This window comes from Poecilia latipinna, unplaced genomic scaffold, assembly GCF_001443285.1.
Source record: "Poecilia latipinna isolate Pla-1442-1.1 unplaced genomic scaffold, P_latipinna-1.0 Scaffold707, whole genome shotgun sequence".
NCBI lineage: Eukaryota > Metazoa > Chordata > Actinopteri > Cyprinodontiformes > Poeciliidae > Poecilia > Poecilia latipinna.
In genome coordinates this window covers 22436-49939 of record NW_015113323.1, presented here as the reverse complement: position 1 = coordinate 49939, position 27504 = coordinate 22436, and the positions used below count along the sequence as shown (strand labels likewise).

The window sequence follows — 27504 nt, the reverse complement described above, 5'->3', positions numbered from 1 at the left end:
TTATAATTTTACTTTGTTGATGAAAACCTGCTTGCTTTTGCTTGCCTGTCACTTTGATGCTGGCACACCTGAGTTTCCCCACTGAGGGACAATAAAGTTTTTTCAGCAGTCAGCTTCTTATACTGGAAAGCAACACTGGACTGCAAAAATTAAACATTATAAGGTTAAGCTATAGCTAAAAGTTCCTGTTCCATGAGAATACACAAACAGGTTGGAGAAGAAAGCAAGAGGAGGAAGTCAACTGATGAGGAGACTATTATACCCTGAGTGGGAGATGACAACAGCTTATTGATATGGAGATTTAACACACAGCACCTTCCACCACTGCAGCATGTTTCTCCCTCTGCCTCATTAACAAAGTGATTAACAGACCTTATTAAGGCTGCTAAATTTAAAACAACAGTTTCTCCTTGGTGCAATTACCCACTGCAGAGGAGACGAAGGAGGAAGACATGAGGACATATTTCAGTCCTTTGAGTGATTTGTGTAAGTTGTCAGATCTGGTATATTATATATTTTAATTAGCTAAATTGATTTCCTGCACAAGGGCTATTGCTACCTCAGTACAGGTTTAGTGGTTGTTTGTTAGATTCTCTGTTAAATGGCAGATAGTAGCTGCTTTTCCATTTATCATTTAATTGTGCAAATTGTAATAATGAAAATAAATCTACTTAATGGAAACACTCCAATTTTGAAAAAACAAACAAACAAGAATTTTGATAGAAAGTTCTTGTGTTAGGATGAAGTGATTTTTCTGGTGTTTCAAAATTAGTGCATTTCACAAAACTGCAAACACTTTTTTCACATCAATAAGTCATGTGATCAATAACTGGATGCGTCTTCTGTCGGAAAAGACGAAGTAGTCAAGAGGAAGTGGGTGGAGGATCATGGGACGGCATGCTTTTTAATGACTTATCACGTCAGCAAACTTATTCAAGCGTGATTTTAATATTGTTTATTATTTAATAGGAATATAGCAATTGCAAAATTGTGTTTTTTCAGCATATTTGTAATGGAAACGCAGCTAGTTGTTCAACATTGCTTATTATTTCTACACTTCTATCTTCTTTTGCTTTCGTTTTTATTTTACATTGAACGAAGATTTTGAAAGATCGAGGACATAACCCATACCTCAAATCAGTGTTTCTTTTCTAAGATTATTATATTCAATTATATTTAATTGTAATAAATGGTCAAATTTAACAACTGTTCAAACAGAAACAATCATTAATATTCTCACAACTTCTCCAGGTTGCCTGGATTTCATGAATACAACAATTTTGTTAAAGCAGTTTGAAACTAACCCTTGCATAAAAATTCCTCTTAATTAATACAAAAGAGCCGTGAAACTCTCTATAAAAGCAGGACATTTGGTAATTTAATGGTTTAGCGAATACAGGTGTTTGTCACACAATGCCAAGTTGAAAAGACATCAGCAGTGACCTTAGAGAGCCGATCAAAACTATTTAAATTTCATCATTGTAAAACATGAAAAAACATTTAAGACAGAAACAAAAGTTCCAGTTGATGTCCCAATAAATTCACCTAAAGATTACATCATAAAATGTTCAAATAATGTGCATAAAAATCCCCATATCACCCTTACATTTCCATCACTCCAAAAGCCATATAAACACATTCACTCCTCAGAAAGAATGCAATAAAAACCAGTGGCTGCTATGTTCATCCAAGAGAAAGAAAAAAACTCATATTCTTTTATATTTTTCATGCTGCCAACCATGCCTATAAAAAGACTGAAATCAACAATGTGTGAGTCCGTTTCCTTCGACTCCCCCTCCTCCCACCACCTTTCTCTCCCTCCTTCCCTCCTGCCTCCCTCGCACCGTCTCTGTCAGGTTAAACACAATAATTAAACGTCTGTTTTTCGGAGGTGATGGGAGTCCATTGTGATGCTCAGACAGCAGGTGTAATTTTCCCCTTCCCCTCAATCATCTCTGACAGATGGAGCGTGTGGGTGGAACAACCTCCAATCACCAGCAGCACTTTTCAGGACTTTCAGTAAAAAATGTTCTAAAAGGAGCACAGAAACACACACCGATACACGCCCAAAAACACTGTTTGAAAACTGACTAACCTCCGTGAAATCGAGCAGCTGGAGGGTGAAACCTCCTCCACCTCCAAAACTAGAGGCTTAGGAAGAGAGAACAAATTAGGATGGGGGGATCAAAAGAGGAAAAAAAAAGAGAAACCCTTGAGGTCTACAAGCTGTACGCGTGTGTGTTGGTTGCTGTGAGTCAGGTGAGACAGACTCGGGGCGGGTTTGTTGTTTACTCGGCAGAAAAGTGCTTGGTGGAGCTCGGCTAAACGTGCTGACACAGAGACGGGGAGAAGGAGGAAGGGACGGATGAGAGAGCAGGATGAAGAGGAAGAAAGAGTGTTTCCAGCCTCCTCGGGGCGCTCTGCAAAGGCATGACGAGGGATGGAAATGAAAGAGAGCTGTTTCGCTGCTGCAGGAGAACAACTGGGCTTAAATATTCCTGCTTTTTTACGTTTCCCCGCAAAACGTGTCGCTTTACAACTCGGATCAGCACAAGTGGTAATTTCCTAATCAGCAACAATTGGGGACAACCGGGATAGTTGGGATTTTTTTTGAAGAAGTCGCAAAAGATATTCCCAAAAGAGCCTAAAAATCTGGGATGAGAAGCGAAAACTTTCAATATTCATTATTTTCTTTTTCAACCCATCTCAAAGAGGAAATAAATAAGGTATTAGTCCTGCACATGTCACTCAAGAAAAAACAGAAAACAGGACTAGAGATAGAATGTTGGAAACTGCTTCTACTAGAAAACAGCAGTTTGGAAAGACTTTAAGGCGGAACCACTGATCTAAGGCTACGTTCACAAAGCAGGTTTTGAGGCTCAATTCAGATTTTTTTGGCTGAAATTGTATTTTAAAATTTTTTTTTGCATGGTTGTTCATACCACTAACTAAACTAATATGCAAACTGTGCATTGCTTATGGGAGTAATAATGGATGCTGCCATTTATAGATTGATCTTATAGTTTATTCAGCAACAGGAGCTGACAGTATTACCACAAAATCATAGCAAGACGAAGGAAGCTAATAAAAAAAAGAGAGCACAAGTAGCAACAGTGTTTTGTGGAACTTTGCAATGTCTGTAGAGAAGTCAGTTTGGATGTTTAGATCAGTGAGGACTGGTGTGATGTGCTCTATTAGAATAGACTTAATACATAATTTCATAGTTTTCAGCCACTGTTTGTGTCCTGTTTTATCTTCTGGTACAGAATTATGATGAATGTGTCAATGAAGTAAAAGTTGGATTAAATGGCTGCAAACGTATTGAAAACAATCAGATATGTAACATACTGAGTTCCACGTGGAGATGGTACAAATCAGACATTTTTTTCTTTTTTGGGGGTGAAGAGATCAGAATTGGGCCGTTCAGACAGTCATGAAAAAGTTGGATTTGGGTCAAATATAAGAAAAAAAAAGTCTGATTTGAGTCGCAGTCACTTGTTGTGTGAAACTAGTCTAAATGTGAATCTGCATTTTTATTTGGTTATCAAAATTATCACAAAGAAACCCTGACTATATTGCCAAAAGTATTGGGTCACAGCTCTAAATAACTGTTGACCCAATCAATTCAATGGCTCCAGGTGCACAAAATCAAGCACATAAGCTGTAGACTGCCTCTACTCAAAGTTCAGTACCATGACAAGATGTTCAGTTGAGAAATTTTTTCCCTTCTAGAAAATCCACAGTCAACTGTTAGTGATGATATAACAAAGATCAGAAATTACAGCATTGTGGTCATGAAGTGGTGGGTCAAATAAAATCACAAAGTGGGGTCACCAGATGGTGAGTGGTGCACAGAGTTCATGAACTTTCTGCAGTCAACAGTTACAGACCTCTAGAAATTATTCTGCCTTCATATTAGCTCAACAGCATTTCACAGAGAGCTTCATGGAAATTGGTTTCCATCGCTAAGCAGCTGCAACAAAACCTTTCATCACCAAGAGCAATGCAAACTGTTGGATTGTCATATGTATTATAAAGTTAACCTTTGCCTATTTGTGGTTTAGCATTCACAAATTTGCTGAAAAAACTTTTCGAGTTACGTTCCACAAAGCAATATTTCTGTATTTCAAAATCTAAAAGGCTTGTTAACATGATAACTGTTTCAGGGATTCCTACGGAAACAAAGAAAATGAGTCAAATGAAAAGCTTCATCTAACTGGTCAGGCAAAAGTGTGTTAAAAAAATAAATCCAGTAAATGTTCAAATTTAGTAAAAATGTTTTGCATTAAAATTGTAAAAAATACACAAAGTGTGCTCTAAGTAAGTAAAATGAGATTGGAAATATATTTTCAAAATAATTGCAAACGGTGTAGTAGCACTGATGGGTGCTCATATCAATACTCATTGTCTGCAAGTGATAAATGCCTAAATAAGTCCTGACAACCACAGAAAAATAATCATGCAGACATATTTCTGTGCAGCTTGGATAAAATCATCCCTACGTTTTGTCCAGTGATTATGAAAAGTCATAGTTGTTGTAAAATCGTTTATTCTGTTTAAGTCTGTAATCTGAAAGTGTTGTGGTCTCTGACTCACCACTATTTTAGCATCTCGGACAGTGTTTTCCGGCACAGTGACCCAGTATTCGGGCTGATCCCAGAGGGGCGGCTGGTTGTGAACGTTGGTAATGATGACGGTCAGCTCCACAGAGCTGCTGCGGTTTCCTCCGTCTGAGGCCAAGATCTGCTGGTTGATCCGGGACGTCTTTAAGCAAAAAGGTAGAGAGATTAAACAAAGTAAAATTACTCTTCATTTGGCCTGTGGAGAACCAAACGTGTGCTTACATAAGGAGATAATTGTTAAAATATTGACAAGTCAGTAATATCGTCATTCATATTGACGTGTAAGATTTAGATTTTAAGACGATGATGTGCAAAATCTTTATCAATATATTTTGTCATCAATTACAAAGGCAAACTTTAAGTTTCATTAAACAGTAGGTAGAAAACATAATTTAAGGAAAAAAATGAAGAATTTATTTCCAGAAGAATTGATACGCCTGTAAAGCATAAGAATTCTTATTCATACTTTGGTTCATTACAACAACAGGTGTTCATACCATTTACTGTAAAAATGTTATAGTTAGTTGTATTTAGTCCGTCTGAGCTAAAGTTTTGCACATCTGGGCACTAACATTTCTGCCCATTCCACAAAAAAGCTAAAACTAAAGTCAGGTTGGATTTTGGAAGCATTTTACCTGCTTACTTACGATTCGCAATAGGATTTCGGATTGGCCTTTGACTAGACCATTCTAACACACAAATAAGCTCCAACATAAACCATTCAGTTACAGCTGTATTTGCAACTCGAAAACAGAAGTCTTTGCAGTTAATAGTTTTGCACTCATTTGTTGATTCACATAAAATTGAAAGAGAATACATTAAAGTTTGTGCAAAATGTGGAAAATCTCTAGGGTGTATGAATACTTTTGGAGTGAACTGAAGGCTGGCATGAAGTTAGACTAAGTTTGAACCTGCGGACTCCTGCTGTGTTTCTGACCTGTGAGATTGGATGGTTGACATAAATCCAGCCAGTGTTGGGGTTGATGTGCAGGTAAGCTGGCTTCTGGTTGGACAGTGAGTAGGTGATGGCTGCATTGCTCCCCTGATCGTCGTCGTGTGCCGCCGCCCGTAAAAAACTAGTTCCAACTGGAGTGTCCTCTCTTAGGAAGTCTGAAAATAGAAAAAGATTTGGTTTAATGTCCAGAAAGATGCTAGATGTAGACCATCGTGCTCCACCCATTCTCACTCAACCATGACAAATATATTTTATTAAATTTGATGGAACAAAGTTTACCACCACATTGTGTGGCTGTAAGCAGACATTATAATAATAGGAACGCAGGATTGTGATGTGTCAGCAGAGTGTCACCTCATTTTGTCATTTCTGGGTCTCATTCCACAAAGTCAACATGCATTTTTATATTTATGAATATAACCTCAAATCCTGCTGACTGCGGCGCGTGTCAGTGCTGATCAGAACCAAAACAACGAGAAGAAAGGATGTCGACTGCTGCATTTTCTCCCTGAAATGCTGCTTTTTCATCCTTTGCATATTTGGGAGTCTCTGTGAAAGCATTACAATTGAAAAATCACCTCATATTCTGCTAAATATAATGAGAAATCCAATAAAAAATAGAGTATTTAAGCCTTCACTGTGACAAACAGTTTGGACTGTGAGGCTCCACTGTAATTTAGTTGTTTTTAGGAAATGTTGATAAAAATAGTAATTTTCTAAGCAGGTGTTCTATCCAAGCAATCTGTAGATCCCCATAGCACCAAAAATGTCACCAAGAAGGTGAATACTAGGAAAAGTATTCACCTTCTTGGATGTTTTACCCTTTTTACTGCTTTCACAAATCAGTTGTGATCAACAAAATGTAGCCTTTTTGACAAAATAATCCCCTTGATGTCAAAGTGAAAAGAGATTTCTACAAAATAATAGAAAGTTCTTGGAATTGGTCTTCTATGGCACGTACAATTCATGCAGCACCTGACAACACGAGAATGCATAAGTTGTGTTAATCTACTTATTTAGTCTAATGGAGGACTTGGCAGCTCATCCTGAAGAGGAAGAAAAGAAAGTAAGGTGCAGAAGTTCATTAGACAGTAACAAGCACAATAAATGTACAGGTCCTTCAATCACACATACCAGACGATTTGCACTCGACTCAACCTGCGGTTATATCAGGCGACAAATTGGAACTGGAAGATGTTAAAAACAGGAGAATTTGCACTGCTTACTCAAATTAAGGTCTAAAAAATAATCTTATTAAAATGGTATGTCACTTTTACCTCAGACCTATAATTGAAGTTAATGAGCCGGGTTGGACTGGGCTTGGACACAATGTGTACAGGTTTTGGTGGACACCAAGTCACAGCAAACACACCATCACCACTATGAAGCATGGTGGTAGTGGCATCATGCTGTGGGGATGATTCTCAGCAGCAGCCCTGGAAGGCTTGTGAAGACTGGAGGTGAACAATGCTAATCAAAATAATCAAAATTCTGACTTTGGAGAAGTCAGAATTTGGAGAATTTTTTACTCCAAATTTTGACTTTTTATTCAGAATTTGAAGTACAAAGTCAGAAGTCGTAGATTATCCAGTAAAACATTGGGAAATCTGCTGCTTTGGAGAACATTTATTTCCACAACTTGAAGCATCCAGCTGAAACGATACAAAAACGGTGCAAAGACAGCAAGGTGCATGTTCTGGACTAGCCTAGTCAAATCCACACTGAGTTGAGTTTGAGTTGCCACAAACATTGAATATAAGTTTGGCAGAGGCTGTTTTTGCTTCTCCTATTTGTTAATGTTTGCAGCAAAATCCAAAACTTTAACGCAAGTGCTGGATTTTTATACTTCTATCCTAAGTTTAGAATTACTTTCATGTTCACAGATGTCTGAAAGTCGTTTCTGCAGCCGGAGGATACTTCACAGTAAACAGACTTCTCTGCAGGAAAAGGGAAGTGCCGAATATGTTAGAGCTATTAGAAAGTAAGGAGAAAACACACACCAGCTGCTTATCGCCGCCCCGAAACCCAGAACCTTTGCACGGTGCTGCATGTGTATTAAGACCACAATATGAATAATAAGCCAACTAAATAAAAGTGCTTTCTGGCAGGAGAGCATGCAAACACTCACTAACCAGCGGTAAATAAATTCATGTCCCAGAAACATTTAAATCTGCCTCTTAAATAGTTAATGAGCCACTCTGCGCGTTTCTGTAATCGGACGCGGAGAACTTCTGACAAGACGCTTATCAAAACACATATTTGCACAGACAGTAAACAAACACAGATCCATGGAGGCTCGCTGCGAATATTTCATCAGTATGAAGAGCTTTCCAGGATTACAAAGATGCAGATTAGCAGACGTCAGTGACAACAAACATGAGGCTTTCACGTCACCTTTTTCCTGTAAACATTCTTGACTAGATGATGCTTCGTGTTGAGCTGGAAATGGACAAATAGTCCACACACGTCCTCCAGCTCATCTGCTGGGAAAGAGAATGTCTTGCAGCAGCACTTACACTGGTAGCGGCTGTTTTCAAACTTGGGGTCGTTGTCGTTCTGATCCAGGATCAGCACCGTGATCTGACAGATGCCAATCAGTGGCTCTTCAGCCTGATCGGTGGCCGTCACAGAAAGCGTGAATTCCCTCTGACGCTCCCTGTCAAAACTCACTGCTGTGGCGATCACACCTAATAAGACACAATTTACACAAGACACTATGTTAGGGCTAAAACAATTAATCAGATGAAGATGTCAACTAACTTAGTGATTGATTAAATAGTCACTGGATTATACAGACCCAATAGAAAGGACATTTACTAAAAGAACAACATAGTTAGATCAGTATTTAAGCCAAAACTGTACAAAATATATACATGTTCCATTTAAGGTGTAATTATGCTCAACCTAGAATCCTTCAAGTGGTAGTTTTAGCTTCACTCTCTTCAAATTCAGAAAAAAAAGATCTATTTAGTACCTTTTGCTGTCCACTTATTGATTAATCAATACAATGATCACTAGATCAGCTCTACGCTGTATTGATGTCAATACAGTACAAAGGGCTGAGATTTTCATATGTTGAAAGCATTTTTAGCAGCAGATGCTCCAAATGATTAAGTATTCACTAAAGGAATGATGTTATAGCATTTTAGGCAAAAACAAACTGTTTATTTTGTTATTTTAAAATTTGTTTAATTATTTCTAATATTTTACAAAATAAGTTTGTGGTTATATGGAAAATCTACAGAATGTGCCATTTTTTTAACTGATTGTCAAAATTATTGATAGAATAATCATTTACTAAAATAATTGGTAGTTTATATCATTGTATATATTACAATTTTATCTAACTGGTTGATTCTTAGTTTATTTTGGAACATTAGGTGCCTCTTTAGAGCTTACCAGTGTGAGGATCAATATCAAACCCAGACGACACACCGTCTCTGTGCATGATGCCATATTTGACCTCTCCGTTGACCCCCATGTCTGCGTCGTGAGCCTCCACGCGGAGCACGAACGTCCCTGGCGGCTGGTTCTCCAGAACCGCTGCATTGTAGTTCTGACACTGACAGAAACAAACGTTACAGTCAGGGAGATGAAAAAGCTGTTGATGCGTTTTTATCCATAATATGGGATAAAATGTGGAACCTCATCAAACACAGGCTTGTTGTTGTTGATGTCGTTGATCCCAACGATGACCTGTGCGGCGCTGCTGAGTGGATAGGGACCACCAGAAGCATTGTCATCTGTGGCGGTGATGTTGAGGACGTATTGCGGGCCCCTGAGTCTGGGCGGTGGGCTCCGTCGCAGCTTGATGATGCCTAGACACAAAAATTTTAAAAATACTGATCATTTGTTTTTGTTACAAAGTGTCTTTGCTTTAGAAATCCTGTTCAGCAGCATCACAAGATTGTTTGTTTGTTTGTTTGTTTGTTTTGTGTGTGCCAGATGGCAATACATAAACTTCTCTAGAGGAAAAAGAAAATTAAAAATGTTTCAGCAAACAGAAAGTATAACAAAGCACCCGGGAGCTACTGCTCAAGTTGCTGCGGTTGTTTCTGAGCCACAGCATCCACAAAGAAAATCCTGCTGGTGAGTATAAATAACAGCGGACGTGTTGAGTTTAAAAAACACCGGAGATGAAAAGCGGCGCTGTGATGTTTCCTGCTCTGTGGGTCAACAACAGCAGCGACTGTCAACTGAAGCAACAGCGTGCGAAAAACCCTCACATTATCCCAACTCAGGTGTAAAACAAATGCCATTTTTCTGCGCTAACAATCGCTGCGGCATTAACATAACAGAGAGGCATCGCAAACAAACAAACAAGCAGCTTTGGTAGCAGCATGAATATAGACACGCAGGCTGAGAGGGCGCGATCACATCTACATGAAAATACTTCACAACGCTTTGAAGTGACAAAGCAGAACATCCGAGCAAGCCAAAGGCCATCTGCTGCATGAGTGCAGATGAGTGTGTGCCTGCGTGTGTGGAGGTGTGTCTGAGTGTGTGAAAAAAAGCGTTAATACAACATTTATGTGCAAATGTTCACATTTATTTCTTTTTGTGCACGGATGCATGAGAACAGTGGAGCAGTGCATGTGGCTACATCAAAGAACTGACCCCCAAAACTTTGACCCTCCTTAAAAAAGTTATGCTCAAACAGAGCCTCAGGGGAAATAAAGTTTAAAGTGGCAGAAAAGAACGGACAACAGAACCTAGGGCTTCAGAGTTAACCGGCATTTAATTTCCTCTGACCAACAAAAAGTGGGTTGGCAGCAGGGTATATATTATTTTTCCAAGCTTTGGGCTTGTGTGCAAACTTTCTTCAAGACTGAGGAAAGAAGAAGAGTCAGAAAAAAGTTAAACAGGGACGAAAGTGATGCAAATGTTTTTGATATAAAATCCTCTCCTAAGAGATATTAAAATAATGTAAAGTGATTATCAATTCAAAAGAAATTTGTATAGAAAAAAGGGCAAAAGTTATTTATACCTTTTTCAACAACCATTGCAAATGTATTTTTTGGTATGACAGCAATCAACTTTTTTTATGTTTCTATTGACATTTTGACAATTTATTTTTGGTAAGGAGCTCCAAGCCTCACTGCCATCACCTTAAAGTTTAGGTCCCTGCACAGATTTACTGTCAAATTTAAGAATAGGATAAAAAAAAGACATTTAAACAGAACCTGTCTGATAACACAAAGTGGGCTAAAAGATCGCAAAAACTAACATTTCATGTCCAAACAAGACCATACAAAACAGGACGGTGTCTTAAGCACTGCAGACTTCACTTGCCTGAGGTCTGTTCTCATAATTCAACAATAGGAAAGAGATCCTGAGCAAAAATATAATTCATGGAAGAGTTTCAAGGCCAAAACCACACGAGAGATTGTCTCACCTTTGCCAAAAAACATCTTAATGATTGCTGATTTGCTACTCTTGCTGACATGACATGGACATCTGGGAGAGAGTCTTAGTACATCATTTATGTGGAAAGACGAGATTTTTCTAGAGAAAACCCACTTTGTGGCTGTCTGTTCTGTCTGCTTTATTTCTGCCACCTTGAAGAAAAAGAGACCATGTTTTTCCAAATTCCAATACAGAGGAAAATTCACCAAAACATCCTCCTGTGTTGCTCATCAGGCCAAGCAGAGCCCACAGCTCGAACACCTGCACTGTAAAAAGAGATGACGCTGTGGCTGGCTCTCTTTGGAATGACCCCTGGGATGTAATGAAAGAACGCCGTGCCAACATTTTCCCAGGCTTGAAAGAGAGAAACAGTAGGAGGAACAAACTGAGGTAATTTTCAAGGAAAAAACACATTTTGTCAAACAAAACAAGCTGCAGGAAAACCAGAATGCAAAAATAAAAAAGTGTGGAGGACACCAGTCATCATATTGGCACTGCTAGAGCAACAAGAGGTGGACTCCCACATGCAGCATTTCTGCAGCTATGCTATATTAACAACGGAGTCTGGTGTGTCAATGTCATGCTGCAATGAATTGTCTTGGATGTCAAAGTTCAGATCTGGGAGTGATCTGAACTCCCAGATCACTAATTTCTGGTTTTTCAACCAGAAATTAGTGATTTCTAGTTGAATGTCAGAAAATAGAAGGGATTTACTCACATTTGTGGTGCTAACTGTTCTTAGCAGCCCTTGACAAACATCTTATTTCTCTCCTTTACATGTATTAAAACCAGAACGGTCTCCTCTCTGTCGTTTGCAATGGGATTCAGAGCCTTGTTTCAAAGTACAAGGACAACAGTGTGCACAGCACTGGTTTAATGTCTCATTATTATTCAATGTTTTATCAAGCTGAAAATCACACTAAAATTTAACTCAGCTTCAGGGGTCGCTCTATTTTTTTTATTTATTTATCTTGCTTTTTCTTATTTCTGACTTATCAAAGAGACGTTTCAGGACTTACAAATACAAGTCAAGTGCACCATCAATTCACACTGGGAACCAGTCTATTGAGATCAGGCTACTCTGTGGGAATCAGGGCAAACCTCATTCCTCCAATCAACAGGGAAGAAGAAAATTGATCCCAAATTCCAGATGTTCTTTCTCAATGACCTAAATAATAAGAGCTGCTTGAGAGAGAGAATCTCAACATCACTCTAATTGTCTTCATTTAACCTTTCAGATAATTCTATATAGTTATTTTTGTCCTTTTTTGGACTATTTGTTCAATTGCATAAAAGTGACCACTGTAACAGGTGCAGTAAACCTTCATTGGCCAAATTTTCCAGGTATATTGAGCATATTGTCTAGTGTTCATTGTAGCATGAAACATTGCTCACTTCTTCTTTACACTTTGTTGCGAGTCACTGAAAAACAACATGAACAGCTTTCAAAAATGGTCAAAAGATATACATGTTGCAAGAAAGTATACACTGGCAACATTGAAAATGCCATCATGAAAGACACTGAATGATGCTGCAGAGACGCTAAAACAATGATGCTCCTGCCACTGGAGTCCAACAGAACATTTGAGAAGTTTGTATTTTTTTAAAGCATCCCTTAAAGCATTGCTGAGACGAACAGCAAAGATACACAGCCCAAAAAACAAAATGCCTTCAGCAACCGTTGTCACTGTCACTCTTAAAACACTGGAGAGAAAAATGGAAAAGCAAAGTGTGCATTCCACATACTTCGTGTCTAGTTTGGCACATAAACAAGTTTTTATTTTTCAGTCACAAAAGGATAAAATGGTCCTCACAAAAATAGGTGCACAAATATTCAAATGAGTGAAGTACATCAGGGACAGCTGTGTTTGTGTGTGTATGCGTGTGTGTGTGTGCACACACACACGCATACACAGTGATTATTTATGTGTTTGTTTTTTTATTTATGCGTTTGTGGTGAGTGTGTCTTCCAGGGGGTACACTGGCCTCGTTAATACTATCACGCTTTATCCCCAAATACTTGTTACTATGGAAACAACCACTTTGCTGTGTGCATGTGTGTGTGTAATTGTAAATGATCTGAACACTGCTGTTGTGTGTGTACATGTGTAAAAGTGATTGTTCCCCTTGTTTGTGTGTGTCAGAGCGCTCTGCTTGCTGAAAAAAACAATATGTTGACATTCATTACTGTCCCATTAGAGGCAGAGCTGGAAAAGGAGGAATGTTTTCAGAACAAAACCATCTACTGCCTAGAGAAATGCTTAATCTACTGCTCACATTCATTTTAAATTTGAGTTAGCTATTTACATTCTTCAAGACCAAATTTAAGCATTTTTTAATCAACTTGAATATTATTTCAATGCCTTACTTGCTGTCTGTTACCAGAGGGAACATGTCCAGCAGCAGAAAGGAGTGATAGTTTGGTGTGATGCACTCTGGGAGTTTTATAATCTGTCTATTTTTATGTCCTTCAATTGTAGTCTGAGTTTTTGTGAGAATATTAACTTTTTTGAACATTTTGTTCATATAGCCTTAAAATAAAAATGCAATGAAAGACGTAGTTGAATTACGACAGTCATATCGTAAAAAAGGATAAAAATTAAAGTGTTAATCTATAGGACAACAACTTAAAATGTAGTAGGGTGCACAGAGGTGCAGCAAAATGTAAATTATTTGACTAATATGTAATGTTTGTTGCTTGTTTTCTGTTTTGAATATAATTGGTTATTGTGTTACATTTTTTTCATGTAAAATTCAACCACCTTGTTGCTGAAATGTTCTACGCAGTGCGGGGCACACTTTCACCTCTGCATAGCATCTTCATTAGCACTCCAAATTTAAATGATGTAGAACAACATCAGACAAAAATCTTGATCTGGATCTTCTGTTTCAGCAGAAGTTCAACTTGACAAAAGCTCTGTTGCTTTTATCTCACCTTTTTGGTTGTCTAGCTGGAAGTTGCTGTCCTCATTGCCACCTGTGATGGCGTAAGAGACGCCGTCCCCATCAGGGTCATTGGCGTGAACAATGGCGACCAGCGTGTCGGGACCAGCATCCTCACTGAGGAAGGTTTTATAGCTGCAAGAAAGAGGGAAACAACCTTTAACTGTGCTGGAGGACATTGGGAAAGGTAGGATGTGATGTTGCATAAAGTAACAAAGTAAGAAGTGCAAGGAAAAATGTACTACACATAGTAGTGTGAAGGAAAGAGCCTGGATTGATTGAAGTGAAGATGAAACAGAAAGAGATGGAGGAAGCAGAAATAAAAATAAACTCTGACTTAAAAAACACCTCAATTAGCAGATTGTCTCTGTGGAGTAAAAACAAGAGAGATGCTGACATCTGACTTCTTTACTATTAAGTAAAGTAAAATCCACACTGAGATGATCAGATACTAACAGACGGAGGTTCTTACACGCTTTGGGAGAAGACCGGCACCTCATCGTTGGTGTTAGCCACACGGACACGAACAGAGGCTGTCCCAGTTCGAGGAGGCGTCCCTGCATCCACTGCGACAACTACAAACTCGTAGATGTGATTGGGCCGCTCATAGTCCAGGCGACGGGCAGGGCTGACCACACCCCCGGATGTGATGTCAAAATCGCCACTCGGGATGAAGTAGGAGATCTCGGAGTTCACACCGGAATCACAGTCGCGAGCCAGAACTGATGGGAATAAAAAGAGGAAATGTGGTGAAAAACATCTAAAAGAAGAAATAGTTGAGGACAGGAGAAGAAAAAAACTGAAAGACGTTAAAGGAGGAAGACAAATGAGGTGGAAAGGAGAAAGATGAGGGAATTAAAAGGGAATGAATGTGGATTTATGTTAGCAAAAGGAGAGGAAAAAGAAAAGAAGGTGGATGAACGAGATAGAAGAAAACAAGTAGAAAGCCACTCAAAAGAGAAGAGGAACCTGTAAACAAGAGATTTGGATATGTGAGGGGATGAAAAGGAAAAAAAAAAACTGAGAAGATCCCAAGAAAAAAGAACGATGGAAACACAGCAAAAGGAAAACAACAATGGACCGAGAGTGAAAGAATGTAAGGAATCAGGAGGAAAAACCTATAAATGTGGACACACAAAAGAAAAAAAACAACAGGATTAAGGGAAATAACTGGTCTCATCATGATGCATGGTGTTAAAACTTCAGCAGACTCATCAGTTTGTGTTACCTTGCAGTAGTGAGGTTCCAGGTGCGACGCTCTCAGGTATGTTATCTCTGGTGTAGATGGAGTGAAGAAACTCTGGTGTGCAATCGTTCTCATCCGTTATGTGGACAATGACCTGGAGGAAAAAGCTCATTTAGTTTTAGTGTTTCTCATGCAAATAGATGCTCATCTCTGTATGGATCCACAGATCAATCAGAAAAATACAGGTAACGTCTGCACCGGGGTGGAAATCTGAGCCGATATTGATATTAATTAAACTGCCTCGGCCAATAACCAATATTACATATAATTTACTGCCCTTTTGGCACTGTGATAACATATAATATAAGCCCAGTTTTCCTTATTGTAATGACACCAATGTGCCGTTTCTGATCATAATCCAGATATATTGTTAATCCCTAGTTATTTCTGTCTGTGAAGTATTTTTCTATAATTGTATGGATCTTCATAGTAACACCATGAACTAGAGGATCAGTCAGAAGCAAAGCTAGAACCACTCATCTTTCTCTGTCATCCATATGGAGAAAGGTTTGTGTGTGTGTTGTGATCAGGCCATGAAATAAAATAGTTTTAAATCAAACAGAACCACAAAAACATCACAAATTCAAAATTCTGCTTTAGGTGTCTGTTAATCCATCTGGGATGTGGTAAATGACAAATATGATTTTCTCACTACCTTCTATAGTGATATCAGGGTGTTTGTTTGATGTTCTAGTGTTAAAAACTGCAGATACAGATGCCACTGTAAAGCTGTATATCTGATGCTTAAGGAGAAACTAATTCATGACCATTTGTCTGTCCGTGCTTTAAGCCCTTAAATCTCAATCCTCTCTGTGTCTTTATCTCACCTTTGTTCCTGTTCCCCCATCCAACATGCCAGAACTGAAGCATAATAGTTTGTTTTTATTCTCATAAAAGCTGAATTAACTGGTGAGGCTGCTGATGTGACCACCTGAGCACAGATTTCCTCTGCAGTCCTGAACCTCAAACACACCACCTGTTTAGTCTGGGCAGCAGGGCAGCAATGGTGAGGCTGAGAGGATTTAGATGTGTGGCTGCCTCTGCAAGTATGCACAGAGCATATAGAAAACAAACTAGTGTAAACAAGGACAAAATGTATTCTTTTCATTTTAAAGCCATTTAATTTAGGATTTTTCCAGAAAAGAACATTTCTGCTTTAAAAGATTAATTTGAAGGAGAAAAGAAAACAAACGGCTTTATTCTGTTTACTTTGTAGGTAAAATGTGAAGCACAAATCACCCTGAGTGATGTGGAACAGTCAGTAATCACCTGTCAATAGTAATTACCTGAAGCATAATTAAACCCTTGTGTTATCTGCAGGAGATGTTTTGTGATTTCTTTCTAAAGAGAAGGAAAATGGTAACAATTTTTGACTTTGTAAAAGAAATATGTTCCCATTAGGAACAAAATATTTGTTTTCCGTAGGAACTTGAATGAAGGACATTAGATCTCACCACTATTTCTGTAACTGTAAGAACTGGATTTTTAAAAGCTCTCAAGTGGAAATTGTACTCTTTAAATTGTTAAAGAAATACTGTCATCATAAAACACGAGTAGCTGACAAATTTTACCATACAATTATTAAATTATGTGGTGCAAATCATAAAGAGCAACTTTTGGCTTCTGATGCTCGGTGTGAACACAAGTCCAATGAGTGATGAGTGGAAAGTCCTTCTGTCTTCGGTTGCTAAGATTTAAGCATAACGTGTATAAATTTTGTCTGGATTTTGACAGACTAATGAACAATGACAGCTACTATTTCTAAATATGAAACTTAAAACTTCAATCAGCCTGTAATATCGAACAAAAACTCCAAACTGAAAAAAAGTCCTTGCACTAATTTCAGTATGAGTTTATGGAGCAAAAAGCCATGCATCCACTGCATGTTAATATGCATTAGCGGGAAGGTGTAGATCTTTGCTTCATATAATTTGCATAGCTTACCAAAAGATGAAAAGGTAGTTTGTAGTTGTGCTTGTAGACAGGATGTTTAGTTTTTTTGCATACAGCGTTGAAATTGAGGGTTTTCATAAAAAAAGCTTAATCTGCTGTTTCTAATTTAAGTATGCGTAACGTATGCTCAGTAAGTTATAAATTTCAACGGTTGCATCATTGCATCTGATTCAGAAATGAACGTGTTTTCATCAGAGAGCAGCTTGAGAGCAGTTAGGCGTCAGCACGTTCAGATGCTTTTTTAAAAGTGAGAGTTGATAAGTTGTGATGGTAGTGAATTTTTATTTATATAGCACACCAGCTAAAAGACCGTCGAGTTTAAACAGTTCTGTCAAACCTTAACCAGTTGGCTGTTGTTATGTGAACCTCTCTTTTTATTGGCTTGGTATTCACTGTTTACAACATAGATTAGAAAGTAGAAAAAGCAAGACAATATTCTTCAATGTTAACTTAAAATATTAGTTGGTAACTTATTGAATCAATAGCTTTTTGTGTCTAATTAATTGTGATACTGTTTAGTTGTCAAGCATTGAAATGAATGCGCTTTGGCAAAGTGTGCCGGGACACTGCGTTCACAGAATAACACTTCACAGTGACTGTCATCACAGGTCAGTAAACTGTGACCTTGTTCACGCCTGACGTTGTTGAGCCTCTGGGGTGATTTGATCACAGGCTCAGCCTCAGCTACAGGTGTGAATGCATACGCAACACACAGAGGTCATGGCGACATCTGAGTCCCTGGATAACATTCACATTTTGTCCTGAGCTGCAAAATGACCAGATCGCTTAACAAGGTGAACACCACTGGTCTTCAGGTCACAGTGAGGAATCACTGGGAAAGTTACTCACCACGTTGGGTAGTGAAAACAAGTAGTTTCCATCTGGAACATGATGCAAGTTTAAAAATAAAATGTGTCGGACATTTGAATGTGTTTGCTTTTGAAGAATATTCAAAAGCTTTTGCAGAAAAATGAAAAAGGTGGTGCATATGTTGGCCTCAAAACAAAGATAATATTGTTTATTGCGATAACTTCTGGGACAATTTACATTACAGTAAGATTTGTTATAGTAAGACTAGTTATGAACCATTACATGTGTTGTGTTATATATATTGACAGGCTCATCATGAGAAAGATAATAAAAGCAGCTGTGTGTGCCACTGTAGAGTCAAATGTTTTTTTCATTGTTTTTACTGGATTAAAGTACGTATCGGTGCATTTACACCTGACAGAAATGGAAAACATGATTCCCTGAAAGTCATTACAGGAACTACTGATTGCCACATTTAACACAGATTTCACAATTATGACAAAGTGTTGAATGCATTACTTCTATCAACAATTTGAGGCGTGTAATTCAAAGAACACAAGGAAAATTACAACCTTATAATTATGTTCTGGGAGAGTTGACAATGAAAATAATCTTCCTTCAGATTAAAAACATTTCTGATCCAAAGTCCTTTTGAGCTCAGATATTTTTTAGCCAAAAAAGCTTGTCTACAATATAAAAGTTTAGATAAAAATACACTTTTTTTCATGAGTAGACTGGAATATTTTCATCACATCCCTGGCTTCTCAAGGTATTCATGGCATAATTAATGCTCAATTTATTCAGATTTAGCTCTGCTGAAGTTGTTGGGATGTTTCTTACTGAAGCAGTACAAACAGGACTCAGTAAATCTGATGGCATTGATGCGTACCTCTGCAACGCCGCTGAGGCCGGTGTCGCTTTCAGAGGCTCGGACCTGCAGGGTGTGCAGGTTGTGACCGCTCTCGTAGTCGACCGATCGGGTGAGGCTCAGAGCGCCGCTTTCCTGGTTGATGCTGAACAGGTTTCCGGGGTTAATCAGTAACATGTAGGACAGACTCTTCTTCTGGAAGGAGACAGCCTGAACCACAGCAACCCTGACCACAAACACACACAGAAAGGTTCGAGATGAGCCAGAAAAATTATAATTATAACCTACATGTGGTTCACATTTTATTTCTGTGAACCACATGTAGGCTGGTTCTGCTGGAGCTCTCTGAGATTACACCGAGATGAGCGTCAGTCTTTCCCTCTTTATGAAAACATATTTTCCCTGTCTAATTCATAGTAAAATATATAATGTTGAATTTGATAAACAACATAAGATCTTCTAGCTCCAGTCTACTCTACATCCCCAGAACCAGAAGCAAACCTGAAGAAGCAGCATCAGGTTTTTATGTTTTGTGCTTAATGTTTTCTTTATGCAACATTGTTGAAATTTATTTGCAAAACAAATAAACTTGCATTGCCATACTCTCACTGCAAAGCCCAAGAAAACATAGAGAATTAGACTTTATTCTTTTGAGTTTCTGTAGAAATGTTGTTGCGTACCTAATTTAACAAACTTTGACTCAGGTCATTTTAATGACAATGAGAAAGTCCAACATTAAAACGTGTTAATGTGTTACCTCTGTACCTCATATGTGAGTAAACGATAATGTTGCTGTGTTTGTTCATTTATTTCATCTTGTATGCAGGGTAAACATGAGCACAGGTCAGAGGAAAGCTGCTCTTCATGTACGACTCCAAACAGACTTGGTGACACGCTGGTGCTGCTCTTAAACTCTGCAGTCTTCATGGATTATTCTGAGCTCTAAGGTGCCATGCTCAGACCTGGTTAATCAATTTGATTAAAAGAGAAACACGTACACACAGACACACGCAAGGGCATGCAAAACATATATAATGGAAGGCTGAGACACAGAAAAAACCCATACTGAGCTACACCCACACAGCGCTCAGAGGGTGGCATGGATACTTGGATATTAATACAATGTGCTTTGCGCCAGCAGCCCTGGGGGATTCAACACACTCACACACTCCCCTTCATGTTTATCCAGACCTCACTTTTAATAAATATTTGAATTTGCCACACTTTCAAATTCTCAGCCTCAGGCCACACTCATACATCTGGGCCCTCTTCCTCCATCCCACCCCCTTCCTTCTCCTCCTCTTCATCCCTCTGTCTCCCATCCTCTTCTTCTCTTCTATTTTCTCTCTTCTGTTTGTCTACCTCTTCCTTCCTCTTCCTCTTTTCTTTTGTCTCGCTCTTCGGGGCTCATCTTTTCATGCATCACATGACATGCAAAGCACAACAACGAGCACACACACGAGAAAAAACCTCACAGAGGCAGACTCGCAAAATCCATTCATTTTTTATGGCATTGGAATGTAAATGATGGGATTGCAGATGTGGAAGGTAAAACATAAATTTGGGTTAATAACCTTTTCATGGCTCTATAATTTAGCGTTTATTGATATCATGCCAGTATAGCGTTGTGCACAGTGGCTTGCATGCAGTATATACCCACTGAATGCAGTATAAACTCTGAACAATAGTTCTCCATACCATAACAAGACATTTTTACTTATTTATATTTGTTTATTAGCACCTTTAAAAATATGCAACAAGCCCCTAGAATGTTTGTAATCTCTTCACATAATACCTCAAAACCAGTGAGAAGCCCCTGTGAATATCTTTGAATTTAGACATGGACTTTGACTAGGCCACAGATGAATATAGTAGCTCTGACTGAATGTTCTTCTTTCCACTCTTTCATAATTATCAAATTTGAGATTAGAAAGTGTCCGTACTGGCTGCTTCTCTGATTGATGATCTCCTTGCCTGTCTTGTAGGTTTAGGTGGACGGCCATGTCTCGGGTAACTTCCAAAGCCAGTTGGTTGAACCGGATTTTATTTAGGGGTGTTGAAGAAAAGGGGCGTGAAAATATATGAACCCCAAACTTACATGTCTCATTTTTCTTCCCCTTAACAATATAGATCGCGTTAAGTTAATAGTATAGCACATTTTAGCAACAATGCAGTTCATAGTGTCTGACATCAAAACAACATTGTACAAGCAAGCAATAAATATTACATTTTGTCAAATACCATCATCAAAATCATCAAGCAGGTACACTTCAAATGTTTTGATCAATGTTTCATTTATTATGAATCAAGGGCAACTCTAAGCAGTTGGGTTTTCAGCTGTGATTTAAAGGAACTCAGTGTTTCGGCTGTTTTGCAGTTTTTTGGAAGTTTGTTCCAGATTTGTGGCACATAGAAGCTGAATGCTGCTTCTCCATGTTTTGGTTCTGGTTTGGGTCGGTATTGTATTTTGGTGTTAAGTCATTCAGTGATTTATAAACTAACAAAAGTACATAACATGCAACTTTATGCTGCTCTATTACAACAAATTCCATCAAAGCTTGTGGGTGTTGCATAAGAATATGTTGAAAAACTCAAATAGTATCAATACTTATGCAAGGCCTTGTATTTTCAGGCTTGTTTGACCATCTATATAAGAGGTACTGATAATATTTGTGTTGGTGGGACTCACGGTTGGCCAACAGGCGTGTTTTCCAGCACGTTCAGGCTGTAGGTGGAGTTGGTAAACTGTGGCGGTCGGTATCCAGCAAGGATGGAAACAGTGGCTGGTGGGCCTTTACGGCCTCGTCCGTCCACCGCCTGGACCCGCAGATGGTACTCCCTGCTGGGGGTCAGAGGTCGTCCTGTGGTCCTAATCAGCCCAGAGCGACGGTCCACTTCAAAGCACTCCTCACCACCTAAAAAAGAAAGAAAAAATGATATATATATACATGCTGAAAATACAGTAAATTTTCCCTGCTTGAATTGTCATTGTGTATTTACACAGGACTGGTGTTTGCTATTATTACTAAATTTCATATTTACTTCTGTACTTTGAACTCTGAGCTATTCTTTTTTGATCATGCTTTCAGTTTAAAGCATTTTAATGAATAACTTGCCTTTACAGTTCTCTAACTATTTAATGAATGTTGCCATTATTCAAACAATACATTCATTTGTGGATTTTTTTTTTTTTCACATAAACAATCATCTTTCAACTTGTCCACTTGTGTATAAATAAAGAGACGGAGTCCCAGCTGTCCAATTATGAAAAGCCAATTGAGGCAAATTGATGCTGGAGGCATGCTGGCTGTGTGTTTATTTATGTGTGTTCTATGAGCTAGTTAACGCTCTCTGAAGACGCAGGAAAAAAAAAAGAAGAGTGGGCTCATTTTCACTCACGTCCCTCTGGGTTTATGAGACAGAGAGCGGGAAGCAGGAGGAAGTAAGTGATGGAGAGATGAGGAATAAAGAAAGAAGAAAAGGAGGAAGAGGAAGGATGGAAAGCTGCCAGCAGAGTGGAAGTGAGAGATGTGGAGGAAGTGAGGAATAATGGAAAAGGAGATGAGAACGAAGACGAGGGGAAGAAAAGGAGAAGAATCCCCAGCTGTTGACCAGAGGGTTCTGCAGCAGCAGCTGCAGCCCAACTGTCAATCATCTCCTCCTTCTTGGATATTTTTCCTGTGACAGATTCATTTCAGTCTCTATAAAAACAATGTGTGTGCAAGAGGAGAAAAAAAATCAGCATTAAAGTTCTTCAAAGATTTGATTGTCTCAATTATAAAAATGTTTTATTTTTTAATTGTCTCTTTCTGTGTTTCCAATTAGCTGTCACTAATTACGAAAGGTTTCGAAATTAACAACCTCCAGTGGGATAAAACTATACTTAAACTGTTTGATCTCCTCCTACGGCTCTGCTCTTTCATTATTTTCAAAAGCTGCTATCCATTTTGATTAGGCTAACGTGAAACCCTCTCCAACTTGACATGAAGGTGTGTTGTAAGCTCAAATCTTTTGAGAAAACTGGAACATTGAAGGTGTTAGCAGAGTTTTGTGCTGTGGTGCAACGCAATAGAGGAACAGCAGGAGGTAGAGAGCGTCCTTTCTGTTCTTTAGATATAAAAACCCATAAGGATACAAGTTTATATTGTTTTAATTCATGTTTGATGTTTCTTTCTAGTGTTTTTAAGTAGAAGGTGGATCAGATTTTCCATTATTTCATATCTCCTTACTGTCACCAGATGAGAAAGTACTTTAACTTAACTGAATGTAAAACATGCTAAAATCTCTTTCTTGTATTTTACTAACTGCTAATTAGTTAATAAACATAGCACTGAGCAAATTTAAAGCATAAATAGATTCTCTTAAAGCCAGCAATCACTTTTGACTTTCTGCAGAAGTGAAGTAAATCTAAAAATCCTACTGGTAATAAAAGCTAGCTACCATTATGGCTAATTTTTGTGTGATGTTCTAAAAGTTATTTTGTTTTGGTGGCGAGTAGGAAAAAAAAACACGATAATAAACAGTAAATTTTTGATGTTCACATTGGGTAAAATCCTATTATTGCCACTGATTAGGTCCGTGCTACACATACACACTGGCTACACATTTTCACTTTGACATGATGCCAAACGCAGATTTTAACTGAAATTACTGGATTATTCGTCAGTGCACACGTGCTCACATTATCCCAAAGGGAAGCTTTTAATATGGGAGCATTAAAAATTAGCTCTATAAATATCATTCCTTCTTCTTCCTCCTCTTCTCTTCTTCTTCTCTCATAAAATGTAAAAATAATAATAATTAAAAATAAAAATCCACAGCCACCGGCACCCGTACGCCCACCCTTTAACTCTCCCACTCGCTACCTTCCTCTCCTGAGACTTTGCTATTATTCGCATTTCTTTGCCCCGGGGAGCGATTAAGAGTGCAGCTCTGTGCTTTTTATGCACTTTTTTTCTCCATTTCCCTCTTGACAGTAATTGAAATCCAACAAGTCAATCTTTATTTATAAATCACTCCTTTGAGCAAAACAGGTTTGTCACAGAGTGCCTGGCAGAGTAGGAGCGGACCTAATTACAGATACAGGCAGGAGATAAAAGCAAAGACACGACAGGTTTAGAGAAAAATAGACTGGGAAAACAAGGTTTGACTGTGACAGGTAAAAAAAGAAAAAAGATACAAAGCAAGATGATAGATAGATAGATAGATAGATAGATAGATAGATAGATAGATAGATAGATAGATAGATAGATAGATAGATAGATAGATGCTAATGCGCTAATAGCAGAGCTGATATTTTGCTTACCACTTTAGCATTTTTGCTAACTGTGAAAATTTGCATAATTAATTTTCCCAAGTAATTTCTAAGGCATTAATTTAGTTGGTTGTTTTGTAAACCTACAGTTGAATGGTTGAATTTAGCATTTTAGCAGGCTAACACCATTAGCATAGCATTAATTGAGCTAATGTTTATGATTAGTTCTTTGGAGTTAGTTAGCATAGCTAGTATTTTAGTTAGTGGTGCCCATTACTTGATGAACAGATGGACAGACAGATAGATAATCCATAACTAAGGTCTTTGTCCATGAGTGTAGTTGCAAATCTGGTTGGCTTCTTCCTCTATACGTGGCTTTTCAGCCGATGTTCACTGTAGATGATGACTCTCTCTTAACAGATTTAGCTAACATCTTCATAAGATATTTTTGCTTTAGTTCTGGGGGTTCATTCATACATTTCACACGTTTTGAGTTAATTTGATGATCCTGACTTAAACAGCAATGCAAAACTAATTCTGCTAACGTATCAGGAGAATGTACCGTCAAGTAGGAGGAACTGAGCTTGTCCCAGCGCGCCGTCTCGTTGTCTCGCTGACAGCCGGTAGACCACAGAGCCAGATGTGGCATCAGGACCCACGGCGCCCAGGTAAGGCGACGGAAACATCCCCCACTGCAGGTCAGCCTGACTGGGCATGCTCAGAGTCAACCTGCACAAGTACCACTCATCACCTGAATGTGGAAAGAAAGAAGAAAGAAGAAGATAATCATTTAGTATGAGAATATAACATTGTTGTCTGTAAACTTGAACAACTGAACGCTAAACTGATTTTTCTTGATTTTTTTCAATTGTTTTGTCTTCTGTCCTGATTATCCACCATAGAAGAAGTTACATCTATATATCTTTGAGTAAAGCAACTATTTTGTGTATTTTGGTTGCTGCTTCTGTGCTGCTATTGTTGTCTCAGCTTTGCAACAACGTAGCTCGTTAGCTAAACCCGCTCCACTCGCTCAGGCAGTGGTCTAAAAGGGGAGCAGCTCTCAGCCAAAGGGGACAAGGTGACATTTCTCTTCAACATCTCTCATGTTTCTCCGTGTTTCATCTCCACCCTGCTGCACGAGAAGACAAGAACCAAGGAGCAAGGGATGAAAAAGGAGAAAAAGAAGCAGCTCCTCCAAAATAAAACAAAACTTTTGAGAGTGGAAACACAGGAAGGAGCACAGCGGGTGCTCCCACCTGCCCACTAAAAACACACATGCTTGTCATGTCTACGGTTCTGCTCTCCATCTTTATTCTTATTATTTCACGTCGCCTGGTTCTGAAGGGGGATTTGTTCAGTTTGGGGGGTGCCTCGGTGCTTCGCTGTTGTTTTGACTCCTGGGTCGTTTCACAGCAGCGCGGGAGACAACAGCCTGACAAGAGAAGAAACTTCACTTCAGAGGAAGCAGAGAAGAAAGGAAGGATGAGCAGGTGACAGGAGAGGAGGAGAGGAGATGACAACCCAACACAACGGTGTCTTTTTCTGTCTTTTTATATCACCTCTGAAGGTGTGTCAACACACAGAGCAGGAGAGGGAGGGGAGAGACAAAGGGGATGATGAGGAGGTGAGGAGGAAGAGGTCCCTCGACACATCAATCCACTGAGATGGGAGTCAGAGTTAAAGAAGAAGAAATTAATGGGTAAGAAACTAGAAATGTACCAATCCGACATTAATATCTGTATTGAACCCAATTTTGAAAAAAAGTTTTGATCTGTGAATTCAATAATTTTTGCTTTGAGCAACATTTTGCTTTATTATTTATTTTGAGTTATGTTTAGAATCAGGTTTAGCTTATTGTTGCATGTTTGACCAAGATAAACCTATTATTTTTGTCAGTTTCAATTTCCTTATTATTTCTTTTACATTGGCTGTTATACTTATAATTACAAGTTGTGTGTGTGTGTGTTTTTTTTTTTTTTAAGTTTGACGGAGTTGTGAAGATATTGGTGTGTTTAAGTGTGCTCTACTGGTGCAAAGTTATCAAATACATTTATAATTCAGTTAATTTGGGGTTAGGATTCTTCTGTATCGTATTGGTATCAGCCAATACTGATCCTCAGATAACAATATCGAAAGTGGAAAAAGTGGATATGAAACAACATATCAAAGGAAGAAATAGATGTAAGAAAACAAAAATAAATAAGGGAGAAAAACTGAAACAGTCTTAATTAAGTAAAAACTAGATGCTGCAGTATATGTTCAGTCCCTCTGGTTCTTTAAAGTCCTTGATACCCATGAAAAACATCCTAAACTATAACAGAGTCTCCCATATGGCAACAAGAAGGCCATCTTCATCTGAAAATAGTGCTACATGCTACAGAATGTCACATTAAAGCAGACATTTAAATATTAGTTGTGGATTAAAGGGGACAAATCAACTTAAAAGCAGTGGGAGAAGAGGACAGAGTGATAATAAGGAAGAGGCACACATTCCTGTTTTCTGTATGCATCATTGCTCTTCAGTCAAAGCATAAAATCCAGAATAATCACATCCATTCCTGTTGGTTGTTTAGCATACGCAAAGCTGTGGCCCGTGTATGAAAGGGAAATGAAATCTGTCCCATTATCATGATAAATATTAACACATTCAGATGCAGCACCACAGGTCAACAGCAGACATCAGGCGAGGCGCAAACTTTAAAAAAGCAAAACATCTGGGAGCTGGCAGAGCTGGCAGAACCTCCTCCAAGCCTCCAGGCAGATCAGAGGTCACTGACACCAGAATAATGACTTGTGAAGACTTTTTCCCCCTCCGGATGGGGAACCACTGAACGTCATTACAGAATGACGCCCTTTCATATCGACAGTGAAGCATTCTGGGTTCCTGATCACTCAGAGGATGGAAGCGAATTGATTATCTGTCTTGTTGCCAGGGCTTTAAGGATGCAAAATTTATGTGTGCATGTGGTGAAATCCAGCTGTTGTTTCAAGGCCTCTGGGTTTGTTAGAGAACAAACATCATGAAAACCAAGAAACACAGCAGGCAGGTCAGAGAGAAAGTTACGGAGAAGTTTAAGGATTATCTCTAAGAGCTTTCCTAAAAATGGAAACAGGGTGAGAAAACTGCAAGTCTACAAGTCCATGGTAACTCTGGAGGAGCTGCAGTGATCCACAGTTCAGGTACAAACTGTTGACAGGAAACTACCAATCATTATTGATGAACTCAGTTGTCTCTGAAGCAAACTGTGTGGAGGAAACCCAAAAGCTTTGACCCAAGTCATACAAGTTAGGAGACAATTATCCCTGATTCTGACCAAACGTTTGTACACACCTAAATCTGAAGAAAGTAAAAAAAAATCTCTAAGAAATTCTGCTGGCATTTGGCTAAGGTTTTAGGTTAGTTATTACTAACAAGAGAAGTTTGGTCTGATTTAGCTTCACACAGTG

General features: G+C 38.6%; 1 protein-coding gene across 1 annotated transcript in view; it reads right to left on the bottom strand.

The window, feature by feature from the left end:
- The window catches only part of LOC106955114 (neural-cadherin), a 72960-nt gene extending 46028 nt beyond the window's left edge, over positions 1 to 26932 (bottom strand). Inside the window, exons 1-12 of the mRNA XM_015045092.1 lie at positions 26770 to 26932; positions 24620 to 24808; positions 21493 to 21718; positions 18825 to 19029; positions 15155 to 15266; positions 14399 to 14648; positions 13919 to 14061; positions 9223 to 9395; positions 8977 to 9139; positions 8094 to 8264; positions 5560 to 5732; positions 4597 to 4764 (exon numbers count right to left, since the gene is read on the bottom strand). Of these exons, the coding sequence (XP_014900578.1) occupies positions 4597 to 4764; positions 5560 to 5732; positions 8094 to 8264; positions 8977 to 9139; positions 9223 to 9395; positions 13919 to 14061; positions 14399 to 14648; positions 15155 to 15266; positions 18825 to 19029; positions 21493 to 21718; positions 24620 to 24808; positions 26770 to 26932 (2136 nt within the window). The remainder of the gene's footprint in view (positions 1 to 4596; positions 4765 to 5559; positions 5733 to 8093; positions 8265 to 8976; positions 9140 to 9222; positions 9396 to 13918; positions 14062 to 14398; positions 14649 to 15154; positions 15267 to 18824; positions 19030 to 21492; positions 21719 to 24619; positions 24809 to 26769) is intronic.
- Positions 26933 to 27504: the final 572 nt, after the last annotated feature.